The sequence below is a fragment of the Electrophorus electricus genome, chromosome 8 (genome assembly GCF_041902795.1).
Source record: "Electrophorus electricus isolate QZ-2024a chromosome 8, ASM4190279v1, whole genome shotgun sequence".
In the NCBI taxonomy this organism is placed as follows: domain Eukaryota; kingdom Metazoa; phylum Chordata; class Actinopteri; order Gymnotiformes; family Gymnotidae; genus Electrophorus; species Electrophorus electricus.
In genome coordinates, this window is record NC_137504.1 from 4,018,248 (window position 1) to 4,043,442 (window position 25,195).

The 25,195-nt window shown below is 49.9% G+C and overlaps 1 protein-coding gene across 11 annotated transcripts in view; it reads left to right on the forward strand.

Annotated features, from left to right (window-relative positions):
* Positions 1 to 25,195, forward strand: part of vav2 (vav 2 guanine nucleotide exchange factor) — a 112,735-nt gene that overhangs the window by 30,533 nt on the left and 57,007 nt on the right. For all 11 annotated transcript variants that reach the window (XM_027004191.3, XM_027004192.3, XM_027004195.3 and 8 more), the window contains exon 2: positions 28 to 144. In XM_027004191.3, the coding sequence (XP_026859992.2) occupies positions 28 to 144 (117 nt within the window). The remainder of the gene's footprint in view (positions 1 to 27; positions 145 to 25,195) is intronic.

A 25,195-nucleotide genomic window follows, 5' to 3' on the forward strand; every position in this document is an offset into this window, starting at 1 on the left:
CTGTTTGTTTCTCTCTCTTTATTCTAGTTCTTGTGTCTGAAGAACATCCGAACGTTCCTCAAGGTGTGCCATGACAAGTTCGGGCTGCGGAACAGCGAGCTCTTCGATCCGTTTGACCTGTTTGACGTGAGGGACTTTGGGAAGGTGAGTTGGGCTCTGTTGTTCATGCCGATCCCGGCACACCGCTGGTACTTTCTTTTCTTTTTGTTTTTTCCCCTCTGTGTCCATTTACTTTTTCCGATCACTTTCACTAAAGGAGAAGTGAAGAGAGAAACTTCCCTCCTGGTAGTTTTTTCAAAAGCTTTCACAAACCTGGAAAGTTCTTGTTTGGAGATCTTAGTTGGAGGAACCACAGTGTTCTGTGAGAGATGGGGGAGGCGCAGATCTGGGAGGCCCACCGTTGCACTTAAAAAACTCCCACAGCGAGGGTTTTGATCTGTGCTCAAACTGATTCTCCTGGTGAATCTCTGCTCCGTGCCCAACAGAACAGACATGGTGCTTTTTCTCAACGGGCCAAACAAGGGCTCTACACGTTCTGCTGCCCTTTGATTCACAGAAACCCAGCTCAGTGAATCCAACAGTGGATTACATCTGCCCGACCTCCAGATACACTAAGTGGAGCTATAAGGGAAATGACAGGCTGCGTAATTTGCTACTACATCAAAGAAGCAAATTCCACCAACCCTTCATCCAGGTCGGTGTGTACATCCCTCACCAGGCCAGCGTGAATGACCTAGTGCCTGGCAGCACCAGAAAAGCAGCTTGAAACAAAACCATATGGAATCACTTTTCATAATCTTTGGGAACCACCTACTACCAAAAAATAGGCAAGACATTAAGTGTCCCACCAGGGGTAATGCACGAAGCCACTGCTACGCGGTTCTTAAAGATGTCATTTTGTCCCCTGGTCAGCGTTGGGACACTGATCACTGCTTGGTTCAACTTATTCCAACCTACAGCCAGAAACTAAAATCTTCAAAGCCTGAGGCAAAAACAGTCATAGACCAGTGAGGCAAAACATTGAGGCAACTGCAAGTTTGGGTTTTGACTACCGACTGGAGACGTTTAGCAGCTGCAAATGCCTGACTGACCCTATGGCATATTACATCAACTTCTGCCAAGACGTGTGTGCCAATGAGACCTACTACACATACAATGATAACAAGCTAACGTTCATTAGGCCTACTGAGCAGGGTGGTAGCCTGGCTAAGCAAAGGCTCTACTGAGAAGCTGTGGAGGGCTCCACACGATAACCACATCATGACCCCCAGCCACCCCTGCCTGAGGTCGAACGGATGGTGCTCTGGTGTAGACAGAACAACTTGGAGATGAACACTCTCAAAACTGTGGAGATGAGAGTAGACTTTAGTTTCACTGCTGCTGCTTCTCCCAATATCCAATAGCCCTCTGTTTGACCATGATCTTTATAATGAAAATAGAGTTGGGCTTGTGGTTAGTTTGACACACAGCTCTATATCCGAAAGCACAGAGCAGTAGGTTAATGTATGGACAAACTGGCTTAGTTTTATGCATTAACACCAGAAGAGGTAGCTTAGATGGCCATTTTCTGGAAGTATATATAAAACTCAAATATACAGAAAGGATTTCTGCCTCTTTACATCATAAATATACCCCAACTAACACAAGGTAGCTGTGCTATTTCAGATATGGAAATGTTGGTTGTCACTATCTTTTGCTATGTGATGAGGACGAGTCGTTGGGTATCTCGGATGGCCCTGGGCGTGGGGGAGTTGAACAGAAAGGTCAGTTGATTGACCTACAATTAAAACATTTCCCTGATAGAACATTTCTCTACAAGAACAAAAAGAAATCTGTTGATTTAACCAAGAATGTTCTGGTGTTAAGTATTGCAATTTATTGTAAGATCCCATTTGATGAACGTCCCAACTGGTGATCTCCAAATTGCCATAAATGTTGCTTTTAAATTGCAAAATACAAAGAAATAATATATTAGGGTGAATAATATTGAAGTGACTTACTAGCTGCATATGATTTCAGATCTTAGAAATGCCCCCTGCTCTTACACGCACATACGCGCATGCGCTCGCGTGCACACACACACACACACTCACACACTCTCTCACACACACACAAACACACACACACACACACACACAAGCTGTTAAGGGAGTAATGGAACTGAGTATAATGCTCAGATGGTTTTACTTGTGAGTCTTTATACGTCGGTTCTGATTTGTCACGTGTGCCTTTGTGTCATCAAATAAACATTCAGCCCTACAATATGTACATGTGTGACGGTGAATATCTGTGCCAGCATCCATAAGGAAAGTGTGCGTGCGTGTGCGTGTCTGTGTACTTTGTGTGGGTGGGTTTCATCTGAAGTGGTAAAGGGGAAGAGTCTGTCATTATCCATGATTACACCAATATTCGTCAGTGCTGGAGAATGCTTGCTACATGCAATATTGTGAAGCAATCAGACCCCATTCATTCTATTGTGTTATTAATTATGTTCCAATTTTCAGGGCATTGTGTTCTCGGCATTTGTTGCCAGACACTGTTTGTCATTGTGAAGCTCTGAGTCAAATGGGGAGTGGGGATACTATTTAAACTGATCATGGCCATCACAGGAGCTGGGTACTGCCAACCGCCTTAGCAGCTTGGTCTTACAGAAGTGTTTGGATAAATCTGATGAGAGGTGTTCGGACTTGGGCAGAGTGCATGAGGATACGGCCATCGAGACCCCGCCACGGAGACCGGCCTCGTTAAGGGCATCACACCAGACCTGTGTGTGTCGAATGGTGGACCTAAAGTGCTTAGTCAAAGAGGAGGAGAGAGAAGGTAAGGAGGAAGCAGAGAGAGATGAAGTGTATAGAGAGAGAGAGAGAGAGAGAGAGAGAGAGAGAGAGATTCATCCTTCTTCCAGGTGGTGGACTTTAACCGATAATGTAGGGGTCAGTGAGTGTGAGAGTCAATGAGCTCACAGAAAACAATATTAAAGTCCTCTAGCACGGCAGATCAATGTCGCGCACTCCAAACACGTCAATGCGAAAATTGTGTTTGCGTCGACTCCGAGGTGACAGGCTTGTCTTGCCATTGATTTTCCATTAAGGACAAGCAACACATTTTAATATATTGAAGTGGACAGCTCAACGCTAATGTGCCTTATATTCAAATAATTTGCCTCGCGCCAGCTGGTACGCAAATGGATCAGGTCTGTATTCTCATCAACGTGATGGACAGCACTTTTAATCTGTCAATACGATCCTGAACTTTAGCCCCGGGTAGCCTCACGTCTCGTTGGTCATTCATGCTTCATATGACATCTTATTAAGAAAATAATTTTCCAAGTGCGGAGGAGGGATTCCGAGACGCGTGTCCTTCAGGGGAGCGGAAGGGCTCGGAGATGTTATTTCTCGCGTCCTTTTTCTCTTCTAAAGCAGTCCCGTTCTCCTCCTCAGAGGAGCATGCGGCTACAGGGGCCCGTGCGTGTGTGTGGGAGCTCCTCCGGAGCTCTGTCCTGTTCCATAGTGCCCCGGTGTAAGTCATGTCCACGCAGCAGAGCGACGGCTGCATGCCGTCCTGGGAGTTGAAGGCAAATCTGCCCATTTGTGTAGACTAAACCTCCCTTCCACACATCATCTGCCTCAGAGCTGTCCGACACCGCCATCCCTCTTCTTAATTGCGACCTCTCTCCTGGGGAAACGGCACACACCTGCCCCTCCTGGTGGTGCAGGTAATTGCCCCCTTCTTCTCATCACCATGGAAAACAGATGGGCTCCCCCCCTCAGGGTGCCGTGTCATAGCGCAGGCACACAACCAGGGTTCCGCTATGCCGTCCCATCAGCCCCCGGGAGTGCAGCCCATAATAATCACAGATGGACCAGAATTCACCTCATCATTCCGTATTCATCGTAGCATCATTGCACACAAATGCGGTGCTCTCAGGGGTGGGGGGGTACTTTCGGTTAAATGCGCCGTCAAGTCCGAGCTGGCTCCGTTTCTCTCCTGGCTCTTAATTAGACGCGGAGTAAGCGTCGCTCCCGTTTAAATGAACACGGCAGTCGCTTTATTTTACGGCGCCGTGATGCCCATAGCGATGAGGCTACAGCTGTTGGCAATCTGGCTCCGCTGCGCTGGTGGGCACTGGTGAAGTGACGCTGGGTAAAGGGGCACACGTTTATGCGCGTGTTTAAAACCGAACGTCGCTTCTGTTGCACAAAGTGTCGTGCAAAAGTCTTCCGACGTGCTGGTGAGGGGGATTTGCTCTGTGGGAGTGCAAGGGAGCGGAGCCACAGCACGCAGCTGATGTCTTTTTGTTTTGGTATCAAAAAAAGAGGTGCGAGAAGAGTCCTCCTTCCCTGTTTAAGTCCTCCTTGGAGTCTGGGTAGTTAGCGCTTTGTGTACGAGTTTTGTTCCGCAACACCGCACGCCACACGGCCTGTCCCGAGCTTGTGGAAGTGCACCTGCTCTGATGTTGCTCCAAAACACTTTGTTCAGTGTTGTCATAATTGGTGCTTGCCTCCATGCAAGGCAGGGCGTTGTCCCCGTGGGTTCAAATGGGCGTGGCCTAATTTAGCCGGCGCCAGAGACGCAGAAGTCGCGTCAGGGATGTTTACTCGTGATTCGATGTTGCAAAGAACGACGACTATTCCAGCATGTTGGATCCCAGTTCAGGCTGCACTTGGCACTGGCTTCCCCGCTCCCTCCGTCCGGATCTCCTCTCGGACATGCAGATAGCGTTGTGTGTGTGCTCCTCTCCTCCGCTCCCTGCCTCTCTTCAGTCGGAGCGGCTGAAAATAGCCGGTTGCCAGCCGGCTCGGAGCACAGCCTGCCTTGGGAAAGTTGCTAAGTAACAGCAGCGCTCCTAACGGGAGGAGTCGTGCTCTGAGAGGCCATTTTTGACGGGTGGGTGGGGAGGTAGCCGGGGTGAGGTCGACCTGGGGTGGGTGTGTGTGTGTGTGTGTGTGTGTGTGTGTGTGTGTGTTAGTGTTAGCAGGGGGTGTGGCTAAATGGAGATCTCCTGCAGGAGGGACCCCCTTCCGATGGGCTTGGGTGAGGGGCCCAGGCCTTGCTGCTGGGAAGGGGAGAATCCGTCGTGGGCATTAGCTTATGTTGTAACACTCTGGCATGGACCGCGAACTCAGTGTTATGGTAATGAGACCAAATATAGTCCTGAAATAAAAGACCTACTGCTCCTTTCAAGCCAATCGAGTGCAAGCGTGACGGCCAAACCTTTTGGATCTTGCGTGTTTGGACGGTCCTGCTGAATTCTGGGAATGTGTGATGCCCTGCTGCAGGCGGGTTTACGTACGTCCATGTGCAGTCATGTCCCAGTCTGCGCTGATCATTAGGCATAGTGTCCCAGGAAAGGAATGTGTTGGTTTGCCCCAGAGGAGGGGCCGCCTGCCTTTGTAGCTCTGCCACACCTTCTTCTTCCCCTGTCTGCCACGGGCTTCCCTGCATCTTTTAACACAGTGCTGCCAACACGCAATCAATTATTCATTCAAAAAGTCTCAGTCCTGATGATAATTCTCCTCTTATGAATAATTGATGGTAAGAACCCCTGCACCCCCTACACTTTGGACTGCCTTCACTCCACCCACCCCCCACACACACCCCTCTCGGAATAGCTCATTAATCTGCTTCTTGTTAGGGGTGTGCCTGTGGAAACAGGTGGTTGCAAGACGCCATCTGGGATACCATCCGCAACGGAGGTGGGGAAGGAGTTGCTGATGGTGTTTTCAGCCGTGCATGGCTTCAACACTTTGACACGGTATCCACGGCAAAGCGTCAGGAGTGGAGCTGCGTGTTCCGGGTAAACTGCCGGAGCGTTCGAGTGCTTACAAACGCGTGACACTTTGACTTGTCCCCTAGCCAACAAACTACGAGAGCCTCGTGAAGTCTCACAACAGCGCGCGAAGACGCATTTTCTGCCCCAGAGCAGCTTTCCAGTCGGGGAGTGGAGCGGCAGTATTAATCCGCGGGCTGGCTTTCTCCAGCATCAGCTTTTTGTTTAGTGTTGGTTCTGTTCTTTACTCTGACAGCAGCCCATGACTGGTGGGTGCATCTAATCCTACGAGAGGGAGAGCGAGAGACAGAGATAAAAATGATGAGGAGCTGCTAAATTTTATTTAATTCACAGACACCCAAAAAGTGCCTTTTGCAACAGAGTCTCCATTGTGGAAGTAATGGCGGTTCTTGTGCTTTGGCCAAGAACGCGCTCCACTGCGGCAGTTCAGAACGATGCCCTCCACTGGCTCTCACACAGATGACTCTATGGGCATTCTGCAGTAGTGTCTTGTTTTAGCCGGGCTGAAGAAACAGTAGTGTTAGGGTTTTCGTGTGTGCACGTGTGTGCACGTATGCATGTCTGTGCCTGTGTAGGCATGTGTGTGCTTGTGCACATTTCTGTGCCTGTGTGTGCGCGTGCGTGTGTGTGTGTGTGTGTGTGTGTGTGTGATTAACTAACACTGTCATTCATGCTGCTGTATGATTTACCACACTGGTGCAGTAGAGTGGACAACCAGATCCCCTCCAGGACATGCTTGTGCATTCAGCTCCTACCTTCAGCCCCACACAAAGCTCTCTCCATAACCCCCCTCATGCCCTCTCACACACACTCTCTCACACACACACACACACACACACACACACACACACACACACACACACACACACACACACACACACACACACACACGCTCGCTCGCTCGCACGCGCACACACACACACTCGCACGCACACACACACTCACTCACTCACTTGCGCACACACACACACACCCTCTCTCTACCCCCTCACCTTTTAGTTTGGTGACGCACGCCTAAAGGCAGTTCTCTGATGGACAGCTACACCCTTTCCGAGCCCGTGTGCATGAATAAAAAGAAAGTTGAGTGAAAAATACCTTTCCCCGTCTTCTACGGTTCTCTCGGCCTCTCCGTCCAGATTGGTATTCTGCTGTTGCAGCCGAGGGCGAGAGTTTAAGTTCTTTCTCTTTTTTTTTTTTTCTTTTTTTTTTCCCTGACCTGGATCTTGTTTCCCCAGCTCGCAAGGCGTGGGGAGTGACGCGTGTTTCTGCAGCGCTTATCTCCGCGGCGGTGAGCGGCCAGCCAGCGGCTCGGCGCGCCCACTAGAGCTGCATGGCGATGAGCCGGGTGCCGCATTAGGCTCAGAACTCTGGAGTCCCGGCACGGACGGAGGGAGGGAGGGAGGGATACGAGTCTCCATGCTGGGTGGAAGGAAGGGTCAGCTCACTCTCAGCTGACCTGGATAACTCCTGACCCTGTTGGGGGATTACTTCTTTAATCTGCAGGATTGTAAAGGGAGCAGGGGCAAGAATGGCTCGTTTTAGCAGTAATTTTGTCGAGGGTGTTTATTCTCACTGTATGGTGTGTGTGTGTCTCTCTCTCTCTCTCTCTCTCTCTCTCTCTCTCCTTCTCACACTGGTTAATCAGCAGCAGGGCTGGATAAGACCTACTGCTGAGACGGTCTTTTGTTTCTAAGACACAGAGGGCCGTGACGTCAGCCATGGATGAAGCTAACCTGACCTTGTGTCTTCCTAGAGTTGTTAAACAAACGTTGGGTATAACGCACTCCCCCAATAGCAACAGTGTGTTGAGTTACTCTGATGCTTTTCCACTGTCACTTAACACCTCTCCGTGTGTGACTGTTGCTGTGTGCTTCAACCATTAAGTCCTCGTTCTTTGCCTCATTCCTTTTTCACTTGTTTTTTTTTTTTAAGCCCCCTCTTGCCCTCTGGCTCCGTGCAACCCCCCCCCGGGTTCCTGTTTCATCGGCGCGCTCCTCCGTGCTGATTGTTGTCGGGCATTGTTGAAGCTCTGTGTTCCGTCTTGTTGGATGTAATTCCATGGGGATTAGAAACTCTACGGCACAGACGCTCTATCGCAACACCCCTACCTGTCAGTCTCGGAGCTTACACCCTGTAGATCTCTCTCTTTCTCGCTCTGCGCGAGCGCACGCGTGTCTGTTCGTGTACGTCCGTGTGTGTGTGTTTGTGTGCGTGCGTGCGCGTGCAACAGAACACCCTGCTGGGTGTTGGCAGGCTCTCCTACTGCAAGTGCTAAACTGTACCCCTCCCTCCCCAGTTTCTGTTCATTTCTAACCTGCTAGTTGTCCTGCTAACAGGCAGCGATAAGAGCTTGTCTGCTGCTCTACTATAGTGACCACAGGTGGCCAGGAGAGGCACTCTTGCGCCCAGGACCCCCATGCTCCACTGCACCCTCTCTTTCTCCCTTTCTCTGGCAGCCCTGCTCGAATGCAGAAAGTCTCCCGCCTAAAGCGTTAGCAGCATCCTCCAGACGCCTCCTGTCGCTGGGCTCCAGACCGGCTCCGTCCACACAGGTGGGGGCAGCGCCATTTAAAGCCCTGTTCTTCTGCTCAGATGCTTGCTTTCTTTTTTTTTTTTTTTACGATCAATAAAGTGACCAATCACTTAGCAGCGATCACATGCGAGCCTTAATCAATCCAGTTCCAGCCCTCACTCTCGGCAATTAGCCTCAATTTTACGTGCAGGCAGAGCTGGTTCCTCGGAGGGCAGCTGGTGAGACATGGAGGGAGAGAACCGATAGAGAACAGGAAGGTTAAGTGCTTGGACAAGGAGCCTACAGGCGCTTCTTCGCGTTATATAAGTTCCCCTGTGTCAGGAGCGGTGATTGATGCCTTGACGTGTGTGAGTGCGCATGAAAAGTGATGAGGGCAGGTGTGTCCGTGAACGTTCAGTTACCTTGGCCTGGGGTGGGGGTTGGTTGAGTTTGTCCTCCTTTTCGCTGCGTGTGCTAGATCAAAGACGCAGGGCATGCTGAACGTGAGGGGAGGGCATTGAGCGTGCACGTATGCGCGTGTGTGTGTCTGCCAGAGAGGATGTTGTTAGTGTGGATGCTGCTATAGCCTGAGGTGAGGCAGAGCCGTACATGAGGGTATTCCTCACTGGCCTGTTAACCCTGAAGCAGCCCCCTGAGAGCAGTCAGACGCTACAGCGGTGTGTCAACGGTGTCCAGTTAAACAGGCATACACACACACACACACACACACACACACACACACACACACACTGTCTCGCATGTACGCACACACACACACACACACACACACACACACACACATACTCTGTCTCTCACGCGCACACACACTTACACATACACTCTCTCTCTCTCTCTCTCTCTCTCTCTCACACACGCGCGCATGCACACCATTATTGTATCGCTATGTTCTGTGGGTAATGACATTAATATGACCTGTTTGACTAAAGTTGTTTTCTCTGCTCGACGCATCACCCCATCACCCGTAGAAAAGCATTAGAGTAAGCACATGTGCCATCAGGCCACATGACCAGATTATGCTGAACGCGCTGATGACTGAATGAGCAGCCCTGTTTTCTCTTCAGCTGGCGGTAATGGCATTCGATCTGTTTGCCGTTGTTCTCGTGTGTGAGAACTAATGTCTTTTCAAATCCCATTGTTCATTTCTAGGTTTTCCACTAACAATGGCTTTTTTTTTTTTCCCATGTCCAGCATGTGCGCGAGGGTTGAGGGGAGTCGCCCCATCCTCGGCCTTCAGAGCCACTCTGTGCTGCCCTTCTAGTCTAATGCATGAACCGCTCGGCCTGCGTGAGACCGTCAGACAGAGAGGGAGGTGCTCAGATCTACAGCCGCACTGTGCGGTGTTGGTTATGCATCACTGCGGTATTGGCGTATGGAAAACCGATATCGCAGGAAGCCGAGCACTGTAAATGCATCCTCTAACAAATCTCCACGTTTGTACTTTGCCGTGAGCGTTGCGGCCGTGAGCGTGGCAGCCGATCTCGGACGATGCTCCGGATGAGCGCTCTGTGGGTGTTTGGGTGAAGAGTGGTGATTTCCTTGTCAAATAAGCGCAAATAATAATGCAGACCAGTCATTACCTGTCATAATAATGGTTCATCACAGCGTTTTAATATACTACAAAGCATAGCAGAATGGCAGGATGTACCGGTGTATACACACACACAGTCCAGCACAACTGTCCACATCTTGGCAGATCTTCCTGTGTTGTGCTGCAGTATAGACAGTTGAATGTGACTGTGTGTGTGTGTGTGTGTGTGTGTGCTGGAAGGAGGTCATGTGCGTGTGTGTGCTGGGTGATATTGGAGCTGCTATATGCTGTCCTGCTCTGAAGCTAAACTGAACCGGAGGAGAGTGAGCAGAACTAAAAAAAAGGCCACAACCCCGCTGAGGAGCTCTCAGTGCAGCCGGGCCCTCGCGGGGCCCCCGGGCTCTTACGGCCCCTGTGACAGGAAAACAGCATAAAAAAATAAAAAAAAAATGAAGCAAAATCCGTCTTTACAGATACAGCAAAATAGAACCTAAACTATGACTGCCTGACGGCTCTTCCTCTCGCAATTAGGAGCTGGCGGACCCCCAACCCACCCCCCCGCGCTCATCGGAGGACCCTGCAAGATCCAGGCCGAACTAAATCACAGCCTGCCGCGGCCCAGTTAACTGTTTTTATTAGAGTTGAATCATGGGCCTGCCTGGCATAACTCAGTACTTTGATCTAAAGGTAGCTTTGGTCTTTTGTTTTGTCTGGTACCAGGAGCAAGAGTGACTAATTAGATCCACGCCGGTGACAGCAGGTAGAGTGAAGTTTGTTGCTGCCACAGCGCGCTCTCGGAATCTCGGAGCTTTGACGCCCGACCGAGATGAGGCTGGAGTCAGCTTCTTTTGCAGGCGTGCTTGTCAGGTCTGTGTTTCCCCACTGAGAAAATGGTGCCGCTGCTTCAGAGCGTTTTCTCCATCTGCTGTTGTCGGTGTTGGCTTTTGCACGCACACGCGAGCCGGTCGTCAAAGGAATTCATCGCGTGGCTCGATGGCAGCAGACGTGTGCGGCCGATGTCCTGTGAGATGCAGGCTGGATGGTAGCCAGGGTGGCAGAGCCTGCGCGCCCGCTGAAGGTCACCCCTGGTTGGGGCTGGAAAGGCGCTGAGCTCCCCTGCGTGGAGGTGGAGTGGGGCAGGAGGGGCTCCGCCCGTGATCCACCCGCGCTCCACCCGCACCGCTCGTTGCCTCTCTGCTGCTCCAAACATCTCCGGCGCGTTTGATGTCACGCTTACGAGGGTTGAAAAAGGCCATTTTTCCATAATGGCATTTAGCGTGTTTTCCGAATGCTTTTTTAGTTTCGGCAAGCATGCCGTCTCTCCCTCCGGAAGTAGCGGCATTTCGGACACTGAGCTTGCACGCCCGTCCTGTCTATATTGTGGATGTCATTCATGTTTACAGATGTTTACATACAAAGTTTATAAAAAGACTCCTGTTTGCACTTTACATTTTTATAATTTGGCAGATTTTCATATCAAGAATAACTTGCATATATTTATCTCTGTGTGTGTGGGTGTGTGTCCACCCTGGGAATCGAACCATGGTCTTGTTGTTGCTAATACTTTACCTGCTCTACTAGATTAGCTACAGGAGCACAAGACCTTAACAATTCTTGTAAAACCCCATAAAATAAGTCATTAATTTCTATCTTTGAGCGATATGACAAACAGCACCATGGCTGTCCTAGCCTGTTTCCTCCCCCCCATTCCCTTGGGCGCTCCGCTGGCCGTCTGGCGGGGTTTGCCGGTCGTTCCCGGGTGAGCGTGTGTCCGGCGTCCCGTGGCTGCGCTCTCTCTCAGGCTGTGTGTGTGAAGCAGTTTGCTGGATGTGTTCTTGCTACCCATTATCTCTGCTGCCGGGGCTCCTGCATTAATAGCTAATCTCTCCAAATGTCACTCACTGCAGGCCTAATATCATTTGAATGGATATGGTGGCCCTGCTGAGAGTGCCTTGGGTTTTTTCTTCCCTTTTTTTTCCTGAGTAGGTAAAGAAAGCAGCTTTATCTGACATCCTTCTACCGCCCTCCCCAGTCCCAGTGTAGCAGACGCTTCTTCCAGCACGCACGCGTTTGCTCTCTGTAAAAACCCGCGCGCTCACACCTTTGAGATGGCCTCTCCGGTGGTTTGTAGGTGACATGGACGTATGGCAGGACAAGTGAAGCGGAGCTGCCGTTTTCCTGCCTGCCTGCTGTTTTTGTGAGGCTGGCGGTTGTACTTTGACTCCAGGCGAAGCCTTCCTCCACGTCTCTGCCCAACAGCTCCGTTTTTAGGAGGAGCTGAGGCTCCTCCTTCTGCACGTGCGCTTTTGTGTTCGAGGACGCGTGGCTGTAGCCAGCGTGGGCGTCAGTGGGGGTCCCTCACGGAGTTGGCCTGCCATCAAACCCCCCCAGACTCACCCAGGGCTTCGGCTGAGCGGCGACGCAAATGGATGTTTGCAGCTTCCCCAATCAGCAGCCCGGCGATTTTGCCCGGTTTGGTGTAATCTGGGTGTGAATGGGCCCGGCTCCTCCTGGGACGCCACGCGCGGACCCGTGGCGGCCGATTGTAAATTGCAGTGCTAATAGTGAGGCTTTAGGCAGCCTGCATCTCTGCTGCAGGCAGATTTAATGGAGATATTCAGCATGTGATCATTTATCAGACACTGACAGGCTGAGTGTACCCCCCCCCCCACGCGCAGATTATAGAGACCGCAAAGTCCCCTCCACCCCCCTGCCCATGAAGTGGGCCGTGACGGTGGAATCTGTTCAGAGCAGACTCTCCCAATCACATGCAATATGCTGCCAATTTAGTCTGTGTGTACACACCCCAGAGAATGACTCTCAGACGGCGTGTCCTCCAGATAGCTTTGGATCCACCACAACACACACACACACACACACACACATTCCACTCCACCCTGTCATTTGTTTGGGTGTTTTGCCTGAGTTCTCTCACTTTCCTTTAGACCTTTTCTGTAGTGCTGCCACAGCTGAAATAAGGCAGGCCAACTCTCCCTCCCGACACCCGAAGGGCAGGAGGCGGCCAGCACTTGCCAGGAGCTCGGCCCACCGTGTCCCCTGTTTGACACAAGCTGACCTGAGGAGGGGGGCTGGGCTTTCTGCTTCCGCTGTTCCGTCTCCCTGGAGACATGAAGCATACACTCTCTCTCTCTCTCCCTCTCTCTCTCTCTCTCTATCTCTCTCTCTCTCCCTCTCTCTCTCTCTCTCCCTCTCTCTCTCTCTCTCTCTCTCTCTCCCTCCCTACTCCCTTCCAGTAACTCCTGATTTAATGAAGGCCTCTGTGGTCAACATTTCTGTCTGAAACAGGAGCTCCTGCTTCATTCAGTGAGCACACACAGACACACACACCTTTTCGTGTTGTTGGGTGTAATGTTTGTTTTCCTGCTGGCATTCCCACTGATCTGCCTGACCATTGTGTGAGAAACAGCTAGACGAGGCTCCTCTTCCCCCTGTCTCTGGGGCCTGTCTTTGACCAGAGGGCTGTCTCGGCCATTGCTGGCCCTGCTCTTCCTCACCTTCGTCCTGTGTCCGGGGGAGGATGGGCTCCAAGGGCTGCATTTGTGGGCTCCTGCCCTCTGATTGCACACTGCCAGAAAACGGCTCACGGCCTAGCTCATTAAAGAAAGAACCTCACTCCTTCAGGTCATTCTCTCTCTGTCTGTCTGTCTGTCTCTCTGATTCTACCCTGGAATCATCTTTTTATATATGGTTTTAATACATTTAAATGAACGCATCAGATCAGCTGACATAACTATCTGTCACGGTGCTGACGGCCAGTCGCGGCACATGAACACTTCTGCTGTATTGTCCCACTGCGCATGCCGATGACTCCCTCTTTGGCCGGTGCTGCTGTGCTGTTTGGGGTAACACTATAATTACAGGGGTTATGTGCGGCATAATGAGGTGCTCGTTGCCCGGAGCAGCCAAGCAGAGCCGGTCGGCCCACACGCCTGCGGATTAATTACCCGGATGGCCAAGCAGCCGTGCTCGCTGCTGTGGGTTCCGGGTGTACCTTCCCCACAGCTGCAACTTCCAAGGGGAAGAACACTATTACGGCTAACCATTAGCGCTAACGCTGGAAGTATAGAGATAAGAGACTTGAGGATTCACGTTTATTTGAAACACTGTATTTAATTGCCTTTTGATTGAATTAAAAGCCAGGTGTTTTAAAATGCTGTGCTCCAGATTTTAAATGGCTTTTATTGTGCTTGTTTTAGGATAAAGACAGGCCCCCCCCCCCGGCCACAAAAAAGGAAATGATGTGGTTAGTCGAAATGCATTCACTGCAGCAGGCTTGTGTTGGGGACAGCAGTCCTCTGTATCGGACCTGCCATCTCTGGTAGTTGTTCGGCATCTCTCTGAACCCCAGCAGGTTCTTTTAAAGGTTATACAGTGACAACTGATAAAGTGACACCTTCCTGCTGCCATGTCTGGGATCCAGTATCCCACAGGCCGGAACTTCCTCTCTTCGTCCCCCACCCTAGCTGCCCTTGCGACACCCAGGGTCCTGGTGCCCACCGGCACAGAGAGGTGGAAGGAGAGAGGCTGTGTTTCGCCTCAAAGAAATGGTAGGGTGCCGCGGTCAGAGGGCTGAGCAACAGGAGACCGGGTGCTCGTCAGCCAGAGTCACAGATAAAGACCATGGGAAGAGCTCTCCTTCTGAAAGACCCTGTTAGTCACACTAGTCTTTCTCCTGCTCTATCTGTCTGTTTGTCTGTCTGTCGCTCTACCTCTTTCTCAGGCTAGAATGAGGAAACCAGTCCTGCATGTTAACACTCATGCCAGCTTTGCACGTTGGCTCTGGTTGGAACTATCGCGCACATTTTCATGTCAACAGTGCAGAACTTGGATCCAGTATTCAGACGAGCGCTGTATCCATGCTGTGGAGCAATCGAATGTCTCACAGGCGCTTATTGCTCTGTGTTCAGAACACTCGATGTCTTGATGTAGAACTGAGATGTTTGTGGTGGTGGTGTTTGTTTGTTTGTTTGTTTTTGTCATCGTACCCCTTCTACTCCATTTCCCATGGCAGAGGCAAGCCTGGGCATGTGATATATACCTGGAATATGACCAGACTGTGGGAGTATTGACCAGACTGTGCCGTATTGCAGCGTAATCTTTTATGTGCTGCGACACAATCTTTATTATGTCCGTAATTTAAATGCTGGCTGGATCGGACACCCAGGATCTCACAGACCAGGTCAGTGGGAGTAAAAACGGAAGAGAGGATGGGAGGGGAGAAGAGAGGAGAGGAGGAATCACCCATGGCTGTGTGCTGCTGAACAGAAGACCAGTTTGTTTCCTCTAAGAAAGAAAATCCGTTGTTGCTGCTGCAGTTATCAAGTGGAAATCGATTTCGGCATCTAATTCGACGCGTTCGAAATCGATTGTTCCGTCGTCACCGAGACGTGCGGATTTGGTTAGAGGAGCAGGGTGTGTGTGTGTGTGTGTGTGTGTGTGTGTGTGTGTGTGTGTGTGTGTGTGTAAGTGAGTGAGCATGTGAGCATGCTCCACTGAAACTAATAAAACAGTGTGTACAGTGCATTGCCTGAGTTTATATCCTCACGTTTTGTCACGCTTACTGGTTGAGTCACAAATGTCATATCGCTGAGATGTTTCTGTAGAAGGGAGTAAAGGTCATATGTGCCTGTCGACCCACCTTGTGCGTATGCATGCGAATCTTGGCGTGCTCCGTCTCGCAGTCAAGGCCGACGGCCGCTTTTAGGGCTTCCCTGTGGTGCAGGAGCTCTTTGCTTCCAGCAGCCCAGCAGGAGGCACCTGGCAGGTGGGCAGGTCTGGTACCACAGCCTCCCAGTGGCGTCGGGATCACATCCTCTGCACCACGCCCGGTGGCCGTCTCTGTAGAGGTCTGCAGAGAGGACCTGGAACTCGAGACTAACGTTCACAGCACCTGTGAACATTCATAGTGTGTTCACGGTTCACCTGGCAGTCGTGAACGCAGTTTCCGACTGGAACGTTTCTCTGTTTGGGAAAGGTGTTGCTCTGGTGTGTCTTTGTGGTTTTTGTCCAAACACCATCAAACTGTCTAAGCAAATTCAGCGCCATAAACGTCGAGGTGTCATGTTACCAATGGAGCACGGCCAGGTCTGAAGCCCCTGCCAGTGTTTGCTTGCTGTCTCTGCGTGTGCTGGAGGTGTTTGCTGTGGCTCCTTCTGTTGACGAGGGATTAAAAGATAAGTGTCTAATGGAGTTTCATTACAACTCTAATCACTGCACTTCATTGCGTAACACCCCGACTGATGTGACTGGCTGTGCGCCTGTTAGTGTGCGTGCGCGAGTGTGCATACAAGCGCATGTTTTTAGAGGCCTGTGTAATTAAGTTTATTAATAACAATCACGATTTTGACCCCTACAATTAGCAAATGACAAAGCCCACAGTCTCGCTGCAGCTGGGTGGAGCATTGCCAGTTGTGCTGCCCACAGGATTGCTGAGGGGTGCAAATTGCAAACAGCATTACAGTCAGATGAATTCTGTGGGCTTAGACGTTTTAAATATGATGATTTATAGCTAGAAGTTTCGGTCAGAAATGTTTGGTGTCTTTGTTGACATCCAAATGAAGATGCAGTCCCATTTATTCATGGGGAAAAGAATGCATTTTTAAAAGGGGGAATTTGAATGCCAGTTGAAAGAAGTTGTTTTCCCCTGTAATCATGCAGGCCTAGTGTGTGTGCACGCTTGCACGTGTGCCCCCACGGCTCAGGAGATTCGTATCCACTTGGGCGTACGTGTGTGACCGTGCTCGTGTGTGTATTGTGCCTCCTGTGTAGGATGAAGAACGGGCTTTGTTCATGTGTGTGTCCCCTGCTGCCTTATCACTATGCAGTAACTGTGTCCTACGTGTGCGAGACATTACACACCATAATTTGATTTTATCGGAAATCTAAAGCTCCTTTAGCGTGGAGCCCCTCGCTAAGAGAGAGCCGTTGAAATGACCCTGCGTGCAAACACCTCCTTAATTTCCCCTTAGCGTGGCTTAGGGGTGCGGCCAGTCGATGGGGCCTCTCAACACCGCCGTGTTTAATGGGGCTACTGGATGTAGCGACATGCTCATATCTAATGAGAGAGAGAGAGAGAGGAGGGGGGGCTTGAAGAGGTAGAGAACATGGGGGCACTGCAGAATCAGAGCCAGTGTTTTCCATTTCAGCTGAGCGCTCGGTGGGAGTTTCTCTTTCTGTAGGCTTGGAGAAGACTGGTGCCAAACTGAAGGACATTAAGGATCTTAAGCCATCAAATGATGATGCGCAACTGCCTTACAGGATAACCAAGGACAAATGGCTCGCTTTCAACATAACGTGTTGGGGTTTACCACACAGCAGCCGCTAGTTAAGACACTTCGGGTGTAAAAATGCAAGAAACATACCTCATCATCACAGAGATGGTGGAGGAAACATCTCATTATGTGTACGACCTCCCAAAAGTTTAAGAATGAATGAATGATTACATTGCAGCATCCGTTTCAACGTGGAATGCGCTTGCAATGTATTCTGTGGCAACTTTGATGTTATTCGCTGCAGTTTTTAAAGGTGAAACTTGTCCAAAAAAATAGGGTTTTGCCCTTAAACAAGTGTGCTCGATCAGCCATGAAGTGTTGGGGGTAATGTTTTAAACTGGAGCTCTGAGGCTAATGAAAGCAGAAGTACGGCCAAGCTTCCGTTAGTTCTGTTAGCCTTCCGTTAGATAAAAGAATGTTAGCCTTCCGGTATCCTTCCGTTAGCCTTCCATTATCCTTCCGTTTGCCTTCCGTTTGATCCTTTAGCCTTCCATTAGTTCTCTTAGCCTTCCATTAGTTCCTTTAGCCTTCCATTAGCCTTCTGTTAGGCTTCCGTTTGTTCCTTTAGACTTCCATTAGTTCCGTTAGCCTTCCATTAGTTCCGTTAGCCTTCTGTTAGATCTTTAAGTCTTGTAGCTTTAGTGCCAAACTGAAGAAGCAACATTTGGACAGTAAACATGTCTTAGCTGATCATCCACATTTGGAGTAATGGGAAAAGTTGATATATTTTTTAGTTCCTGTCAAAATCCTTTAAACTGCAGTGGCAGAGTTGGCGGAACCATATGAATCTTTCATCATTAATGGATTTGATTTTGTCATGTTCTTTCTATGTTATGTACCACCTGTCCCTCTTCTCTTGTGATTTCAGCGGAGTTCAGGTTTCATGTAAATCCAACTCTTGTACTCCCCCTGAACAAACACACTTGCCTCTGCCTGGGATGATTGGATTTCTGCCCTCCTTACGTAATTGGCTCTGAGGCTTAATTGGACAAATTGTTCTCTCATTTGTTCTGGGTCAGTGGCTCCCTGCAGCTGAGTGAGCAAACAGTGTCCAGAGCAGCTCACAGTGTGTGTGTGTGTGTGTGTGTGTGTGTGTGTGTGTGTGTGTGTGTGTGTGTGTTCCTGTGCCAGTGCTGCTCCCAGCCTTCATTTATGATGAACCTGAGCTGCTTTTTTTCTCGTCATATGCTTTGACCTTAGCCAGTCTAACAGGAGCACGTTTCCATCACCCAGTGTGCTCCCAGAGACACACACACACACACACACACACACACACACACACACACACACACACACAGAGGGAAAGAGAGCACGAGAGCCATGTCCTTCACTCTTCTCCATGCCAGGCTCCAGAGATCCTCTTCAACAAGCAGCTAGCAGGGTCCTTGGCTGCTGGAACGCTGGCCGTGCGCCCACCTGCTCACCAGCCTACAGTGATCACTCATCACGGGGTTCGCTGGGCAACAAGGCCAGCTATTTGTAGGTATCAGGAGCATGCACGCATGCATGTTCATCTCTCTCTCTCTATCCATCTCTCTGAGGTGAGGAAAAAGATAACAGAGAAGATGAGCATGGAGGAGGGTGAGAGGTTTGAGCAGCGCTGAGGTAAAACATATTGGAAATAAGAGAAACAGGATGAGAAATTAGAAGAAATGGAAGAGAAAAGACTCATCGCACGTACTCTACACACACGGCTGCGCTCTGATGCCATTTCCCTGATCTCTCAACTAGTGTCAGTGTTCGTTTGGGTTTCTTTTGGGAGATTTGGTTACAGTGGTGTCGGTCAGGTTTCTTCGGACACCACTGTCGCAGTAATATCCCCTATTTCACGATCAGCTTCAGTCAGAATCGGCTGTTAAAAAAAGTCTTAGAGGGACAGGTGGGACTTGTTGCATCGACTTTAGTTTTCAGATCAGAGCTGATAAAAATCAAAACCATATATCTCCTTTCTCTCTCTCTCTCTCTCTCTCTCTCTCTCTCTCTTTCCGCTTTGCCTTTATCTGCCCCTCTCTAACTGTCAGCACATTTCCTCCGCACACACTAGCGGTATTGATCATGGGGAGCGTGTGGGGAGGAAGGCCCGGCGTCGCTGTCGAACTGAGATGTTTGAGAGATGAACGTTAGTCGATAACATCTGCGGTCTGGGGACGCGTTAAAAGCTGCTGTGTCATGCTCCTTTATTAGGTGCGCCGACTGAGTCTCTCATGCCGCAGTCAATACGTCCCGCGCCGTCACAGGGATCCGCTCCAACTGCGGCTCCAACCGCAGCTCCAGCTACAGCTCCCGCCCGTCTGTGGCAGCTCTAGACGCAGCTCCGCCCATCGAGGGTGGTGTGGCTTTGGCGAGCCCGAGGGGCCAGGGCTGGATCAGACACACCCACTTCGGTTTCCAACACGACTCCTTCGGTTAGCACAGCTGTCCAATCCCTGAGTTTGCCTGCTTTAATTGGATCGCTGATGAAGATGACGTCGGAGAGATTGCTGTACCTTTCAGGCCTCTGGGGACATGGCTGAGGTCACCTGCCGGAAGGTAGGGTTAGGGAGACGTTGGAGAGATGTTGGGGTTCAGGAGACGTTACGGAGACCTTAGGGTTAGGAAGTGGACTTTCATTGAAGGAGATGAGTGTGAAAGTCGCTACACTGAAGGGGCTGTCACGATGCCCCGTCATTACTCCGTGCTGAGCTCTGCCGCTTTTTAGTCGGTTTAATTAATGGAAAACTGAGAGCATGAAATGAAACCAGTTAAATGATTGATTTAATTTTTGAAAAATGTCTCCTTGTGAAATTTGACATTGTCTTTTTTTTTTTTTTTTTTTTTCTGGTCCGCTTTTGTCCTGAGCCTCTAAACGTGTGCACAGCCTTCATTCCTGCATTTTAACATCTCTCAGCCATTATACAACGGCATTAGAAGATTAGGTCCTTGTCAAACCAAAACCGTAATGAAGGATCTTTGTATTCTGGTCACACAGTGCAGTATATTTACCCCACTGCCCGGTAACCAGCGTCCTGCAGGTCTTTGCCTGGGTCAGCTCTATTCGGTGGTAATCTCACAGATTTACCACAGTGTTATACAGGTTCTATAGAATAATGATAGGGTCAGGCCCAGATTTGCAGTGAGGTATTCAAGGTATTCCTATCACAAAAGGGGCAGGGCTTAAACGCTCCCTCCTATAGTCTGAGGGGCCAAACTAGTCTGATTTTTCCCTTATATCAGATGGCAATATTATTACCGCAAGCTGATGCAAGTTAAAGTCAAAGAGTTTGAGCAGTAACTGTGCTATATGACGGCTCTGTTTCTGTCTTATACAGCGAGCTCAAAGCCTTTCAAAGCTGTTCTGTGATTTTTCTAAGAAGGCTATTCAGCTTCTACACTAGCAGGTCCTGAGATTTCAGTACAACTGACGCATGTTGCAGTGCATGTGGTTGCTTGTAATAGCCACTTTTGAACATTAAGGAATTATTATCCCAGAAAATCTTTCTCCCGGTCATCTCCTCTCACTCTGGACATTATTCTGCACTCAGACCCTCATCCACTGGGGAAGTGAAATGATATTTGATCCATAATAGATCACAGGGTGACATCCTCTCCCCAACAAACTGCCCGTCACGAGAGGAGCATCTGAAAACCCAGATGACCAGAGGCAATCTCATTCCGTCTCCTGCCACTGCAGAGATAACTAGGTGCAGTGGAGAGGTGGTGTTGAGGTGTTGTTGTTGCAGCAGAGGCCAGGATACGAAGCAGCGTTCTCCCCGTCCCTGCGCAGGTGGTGTCTCTGACCTAATCTCCATCTTCCCCATGTCACTGGCCACGGGACATAGGACTTAGCTCAGTAAAGATTGACATCGAGAATTAGGGTGCCGACCTAATAGAGCGTTAGAGGCGGACATAGCTTATTTAGCATTGCAGCTGCGTGTCGTAGGAGATGCACCATTAGACACACCACCGATATTGCACTATTAAGGCCCCAGGGCACCTACAGAGCTGATATGAGTCATGGGCTGGCTGGTGGGAGGCGAATTACATGACGCGCTGCTGGGATGAAACAGGAATGTTCCGGAAAGCATCCCTTCAGTAGAGAGCTCCGAGAGAAATGTGGGGTTTTGCGTGGTGTCACGTAACAACGGACAAAAGCCAAAAGTGCCATGTGGGAAGAACTTGGGCGTCTATGCAAAACACTTTCCGCAGAGATGCGGAACACCCTGAAAACGGAGTGGGAGGATGTTTGGTGTTTGAAGTGAGATCTTCCCGCAGTGTGCCGCCTCTTCTGGGAACAGAGTGTGCTAAGCGTCACTCCAAGAACTTAATTCAGCCTTGAAGTAGTGGTGCTCAGCCTGTCTGATGTACAGAAAACACACACAGTCGGAAGCAACAGAGCTGTGCCTAACAAGTGGAGATGGGAATCAGCAAAATGAGGAACGCGTTTATTAGTCTCTCTCTCTGAGAACATCAACCTTCCCAGTTCTTTTTAGCAGGATTAGCATTCGATGGCTGCTTTGTCAGTGTGTGACAAAAATTGTGATTCACAGAAATTGCATGAGCAGTTTTGCTTCTTAATTTAACATCACTCTGAGAGATTGGAAGAGCCCAGCGGTGCATTTCTGCTGTAATTCAGACGCTTTTAACTCTAGCCTTGGATTTGCGGTCGGGCCCTCGCCTCAGGACTGCACGGCGTTGGGAGCGCGGAACGGGCCGCGCGCTCTGCTACCGTCTTCATGACCCCTCCCCCCTCGCGGAGTGGGCATGACTGCAGGACCAGCGATGGCTGAGAAGGGCTCTAGACCCTTCGGTACTCTGGTACCCTGATGCTCCACAGCTGAACTCCTACAGTTCCTGCCTCTGCCCGCCCGAGCGTTTAATGAGCGCTAATTAAAATGAGGTCTCGGCTGTTCCTGCAGACAGCGCTCCTAACTCGCTGTCAAGCCAGACCACGTTTAGAAGTGCAGGTTTTAGTTCGGTTTCTCTTGTCTGGCTTCTTTCTCCTCCTCTCAGCCTCTGTTCCCAGCTCTTCCGACAGAGGTCGGGGCTAGCCCCACTTCCAGGATGCTCGGCCTCTGCCAGAAAGGGGGCATGCTGGTTAATGAAGTCCACTCCACCACGGCCCCTGCCACCACTTACCAACATTTCACCGCGAGTGTCGGCCATAAAGCTAATCATGGAATAATATCTACTGTACAAATAAATTTAGGAGCTCCGAGTCTGACTGGGCTTTTGAGGCACTATTTCTTAAGGGATTTTCAAGAGCTGAAAAAACTGATTCCACCATGGTGTTCCACTATTCCTGATTTATGTTTTCTTTCCCAGCACAAAACCAGAGACGCCCCGTAGTTTGTGACCACTGCGTGACGACTCTCAAATTCCGTGCAGCATATGTGCTTTCGGGTTCTTCCATTACGAGCGTGTATTGACGTGTAAATATTACAGCAAGAAGACTTGTTTCTCCTTGTTTAATTCAGAATAATAGTGTGAATCGGCAGTACAGATGGTTTGTGGGTCAATCCAGTTCCTTTCTGCTGTTCAGCTATATAACTCCAGCTCAGGCCCAGGCCATAATGCACCGGCGCACCACCGTGAGATCATAATCACATCGGCCTTGCCCGAGTTCGAGCTTCACTTAAGGTCTCGTCCATCTGTTTCCAGCCTCAGTGGGTGGCTCAGCTTGGTACAATTATGGATTGATGTCTATACGTTATCGCTGGAAGTGGCAATAAATAAACTGACCTTGCACACAGAGGACACAGTAGGCCACTGCTGCGCGTCGTACTGGTAGCAGGGCATTACTCGTAATGCGTAGAGCCCTCAGTCACATGCTCTGGGTCACAGAGCTTTGCCGGGTGGATGTTGGTTTGGGCGCACACACTACAGACAGGTAAGGGAAGAATGTAATGTGTTTGATTTTTCATTTCAGGCTCCTTCTCTTGAGATATTCAGCTGTTTAAACATGTCCAACTGTGTGACATTTAAATTGTGACATTTCAGTGTCTGCTCGCTTTTCACTTCAGACTCCCCTTTTCTTTCTTGTTCTCCTTCTCCCTCTATCTAGCTGACCCACGCCGTCACCATCAAGCCTTTTTCTCTCTCTCTTACACACACACACACACACACACACACACACACACACACACACACACACACACACACACTCGGAGAGTAGCCTGTGCTTGTCTCGGAGAGTAGCCTGTGCTTGTCTCGGAGAGTAGCCTGTGCTTGTCTCGGAGAGTAGCCTGTGCTTGTCTCGGTGAGTAGCCTGTGCTTGTCTCGGTGAGTAGCCTGTGCTTGTCTCGGTGAGTAGCCTGTGCTTGTCTCGGTGAGTAGCCTGTGCTTGTCAGACTGGTTGTAGACTGTCCCTTTCCCATGACCTGGGGAAGTGATGTCCTCCTGTTCAAGTTCCAAACCAATCGGTTCGCTGTCTGCACCCCAGCCATACCACACACACACACACACACACACGCGTGCGCACACACACACTCCACCTCTCCAGTGTTTAATGAGAAGGCTTATTAAATCCACCTGTGAATACATTTTTAGCCATGAACTCCCTTTCACAGCAGCCAGGTTGATGGTAGAGGGATTTGGGATGCATGCGGTTCTCTCCCTGGCTCTCTCAGTTCAGGTTCTACAGCACACGCCTCACCCCCAAACCCCGCCCACCTCCCCCCCAGCTTCACAACACGGGTGGCGTGAGAGACTGTGGGGGCGGGGTTGGGGGGGGGGGTGGACGTAGAGGAGACTGACTTCATCGAGGTTAGAAAAACAACTCTATACTGATCAGAGTAACATGTAGCGTGATCTGTAGTGATAACTCATTCGCTCTCTCTCATCCACCTCTCACTATGCATTTGATCTGCTCTCTCAAACCAAAACTGGTATCGACAGCTGAAATGTGACCTGAATGCTCCATGGCACAATTTGCATGGCTGGTACTCTAGACCTGTTTACCATGCCTTCTGTCTGGTAGCTTGCCCAGGGTTTTCCCATAATGCCTCTGCCATTTGCTTTTGCTTAGTGCAAGAAGCCTTCTGTAGATCAGGAAAGCCTTGTATACCGTGTGAGGTGCGTATCACAGCGAGACAGCTAAGCACTCATAGAGAACAGGTCCTGTTCTACCAGCTGTAGGCAGTGACTTGCAAATTTCCAATTTCACCTATTACCACAATTTAATATTTAACCTTCTGATCTAATCTAGTGCTCAATCTGGTTAGCATATGCTCGTCTGTGTATAAATGTGTGTGTGTGTGTGTGTGTGTGTGTGTGTGTGTGTGTGTGTGTGTGTGTGTGTGTGGGCCCGCTCAAAGAGCACTAAAGGGCTGGGCTGTGGGTACTGCTAATGAAGTTTTCTGCAGAAATGTAATTAATTAAGAGTAATTATCTGGCCAGACAAAGCACCACCTAATGGATGGGAAGCAAACTGCAAGAGCCATTTCTCTCAGGTAGTCCTGGCCAATCAATCTTCTGCAAACGGACGCTGGTGCGCTCCTCTAATGCTCTTGCTTCTAATTCTACCCATCCAGCCTGTTCGGCTTGGCTTGGCACACATGGCTCCTTGCAGGGGCTTCTGCTGGCCTTGTATTCCACCCAATCGCGCACTTTATGCCTGAGAGACGTTGGCCAGCGTGGCTGCCGGACTGCCCGTGTTCGCTGTAAGCATACGCGGTAAATGGTGACAGATGGACTTCTGAAGGCTTATAGGAGCCCCATCACTAAGCCTGCGCTGTGTACATCCAGCCAGACTACAGATGAGCTTCTGCTCGCCCTCCGCTGTCCCATAATTCCACTTCTTGGCCCCAGAGGGAGGAAGAGGAAGTATCTTTATCTCCTGTGACCAATGGTACCTATATTTCTCTGCTAAATTACTTTTTCTGTGTCTGCGATAGGAGAGTGGGCGAAGGAGAAATGATATGATGTAGGTGAGTGGAATGTGGAGATGAGTCCATGGGAATTTTTTTTAATGGATCAGACTTTGGATAGAAAGGAGCGTGACTCTTTAAAAAATGGCCGGTATTATAATAAGATTGATGAGCGCACCGTCCTTCCTGTGCAATACTTCTTCCCCT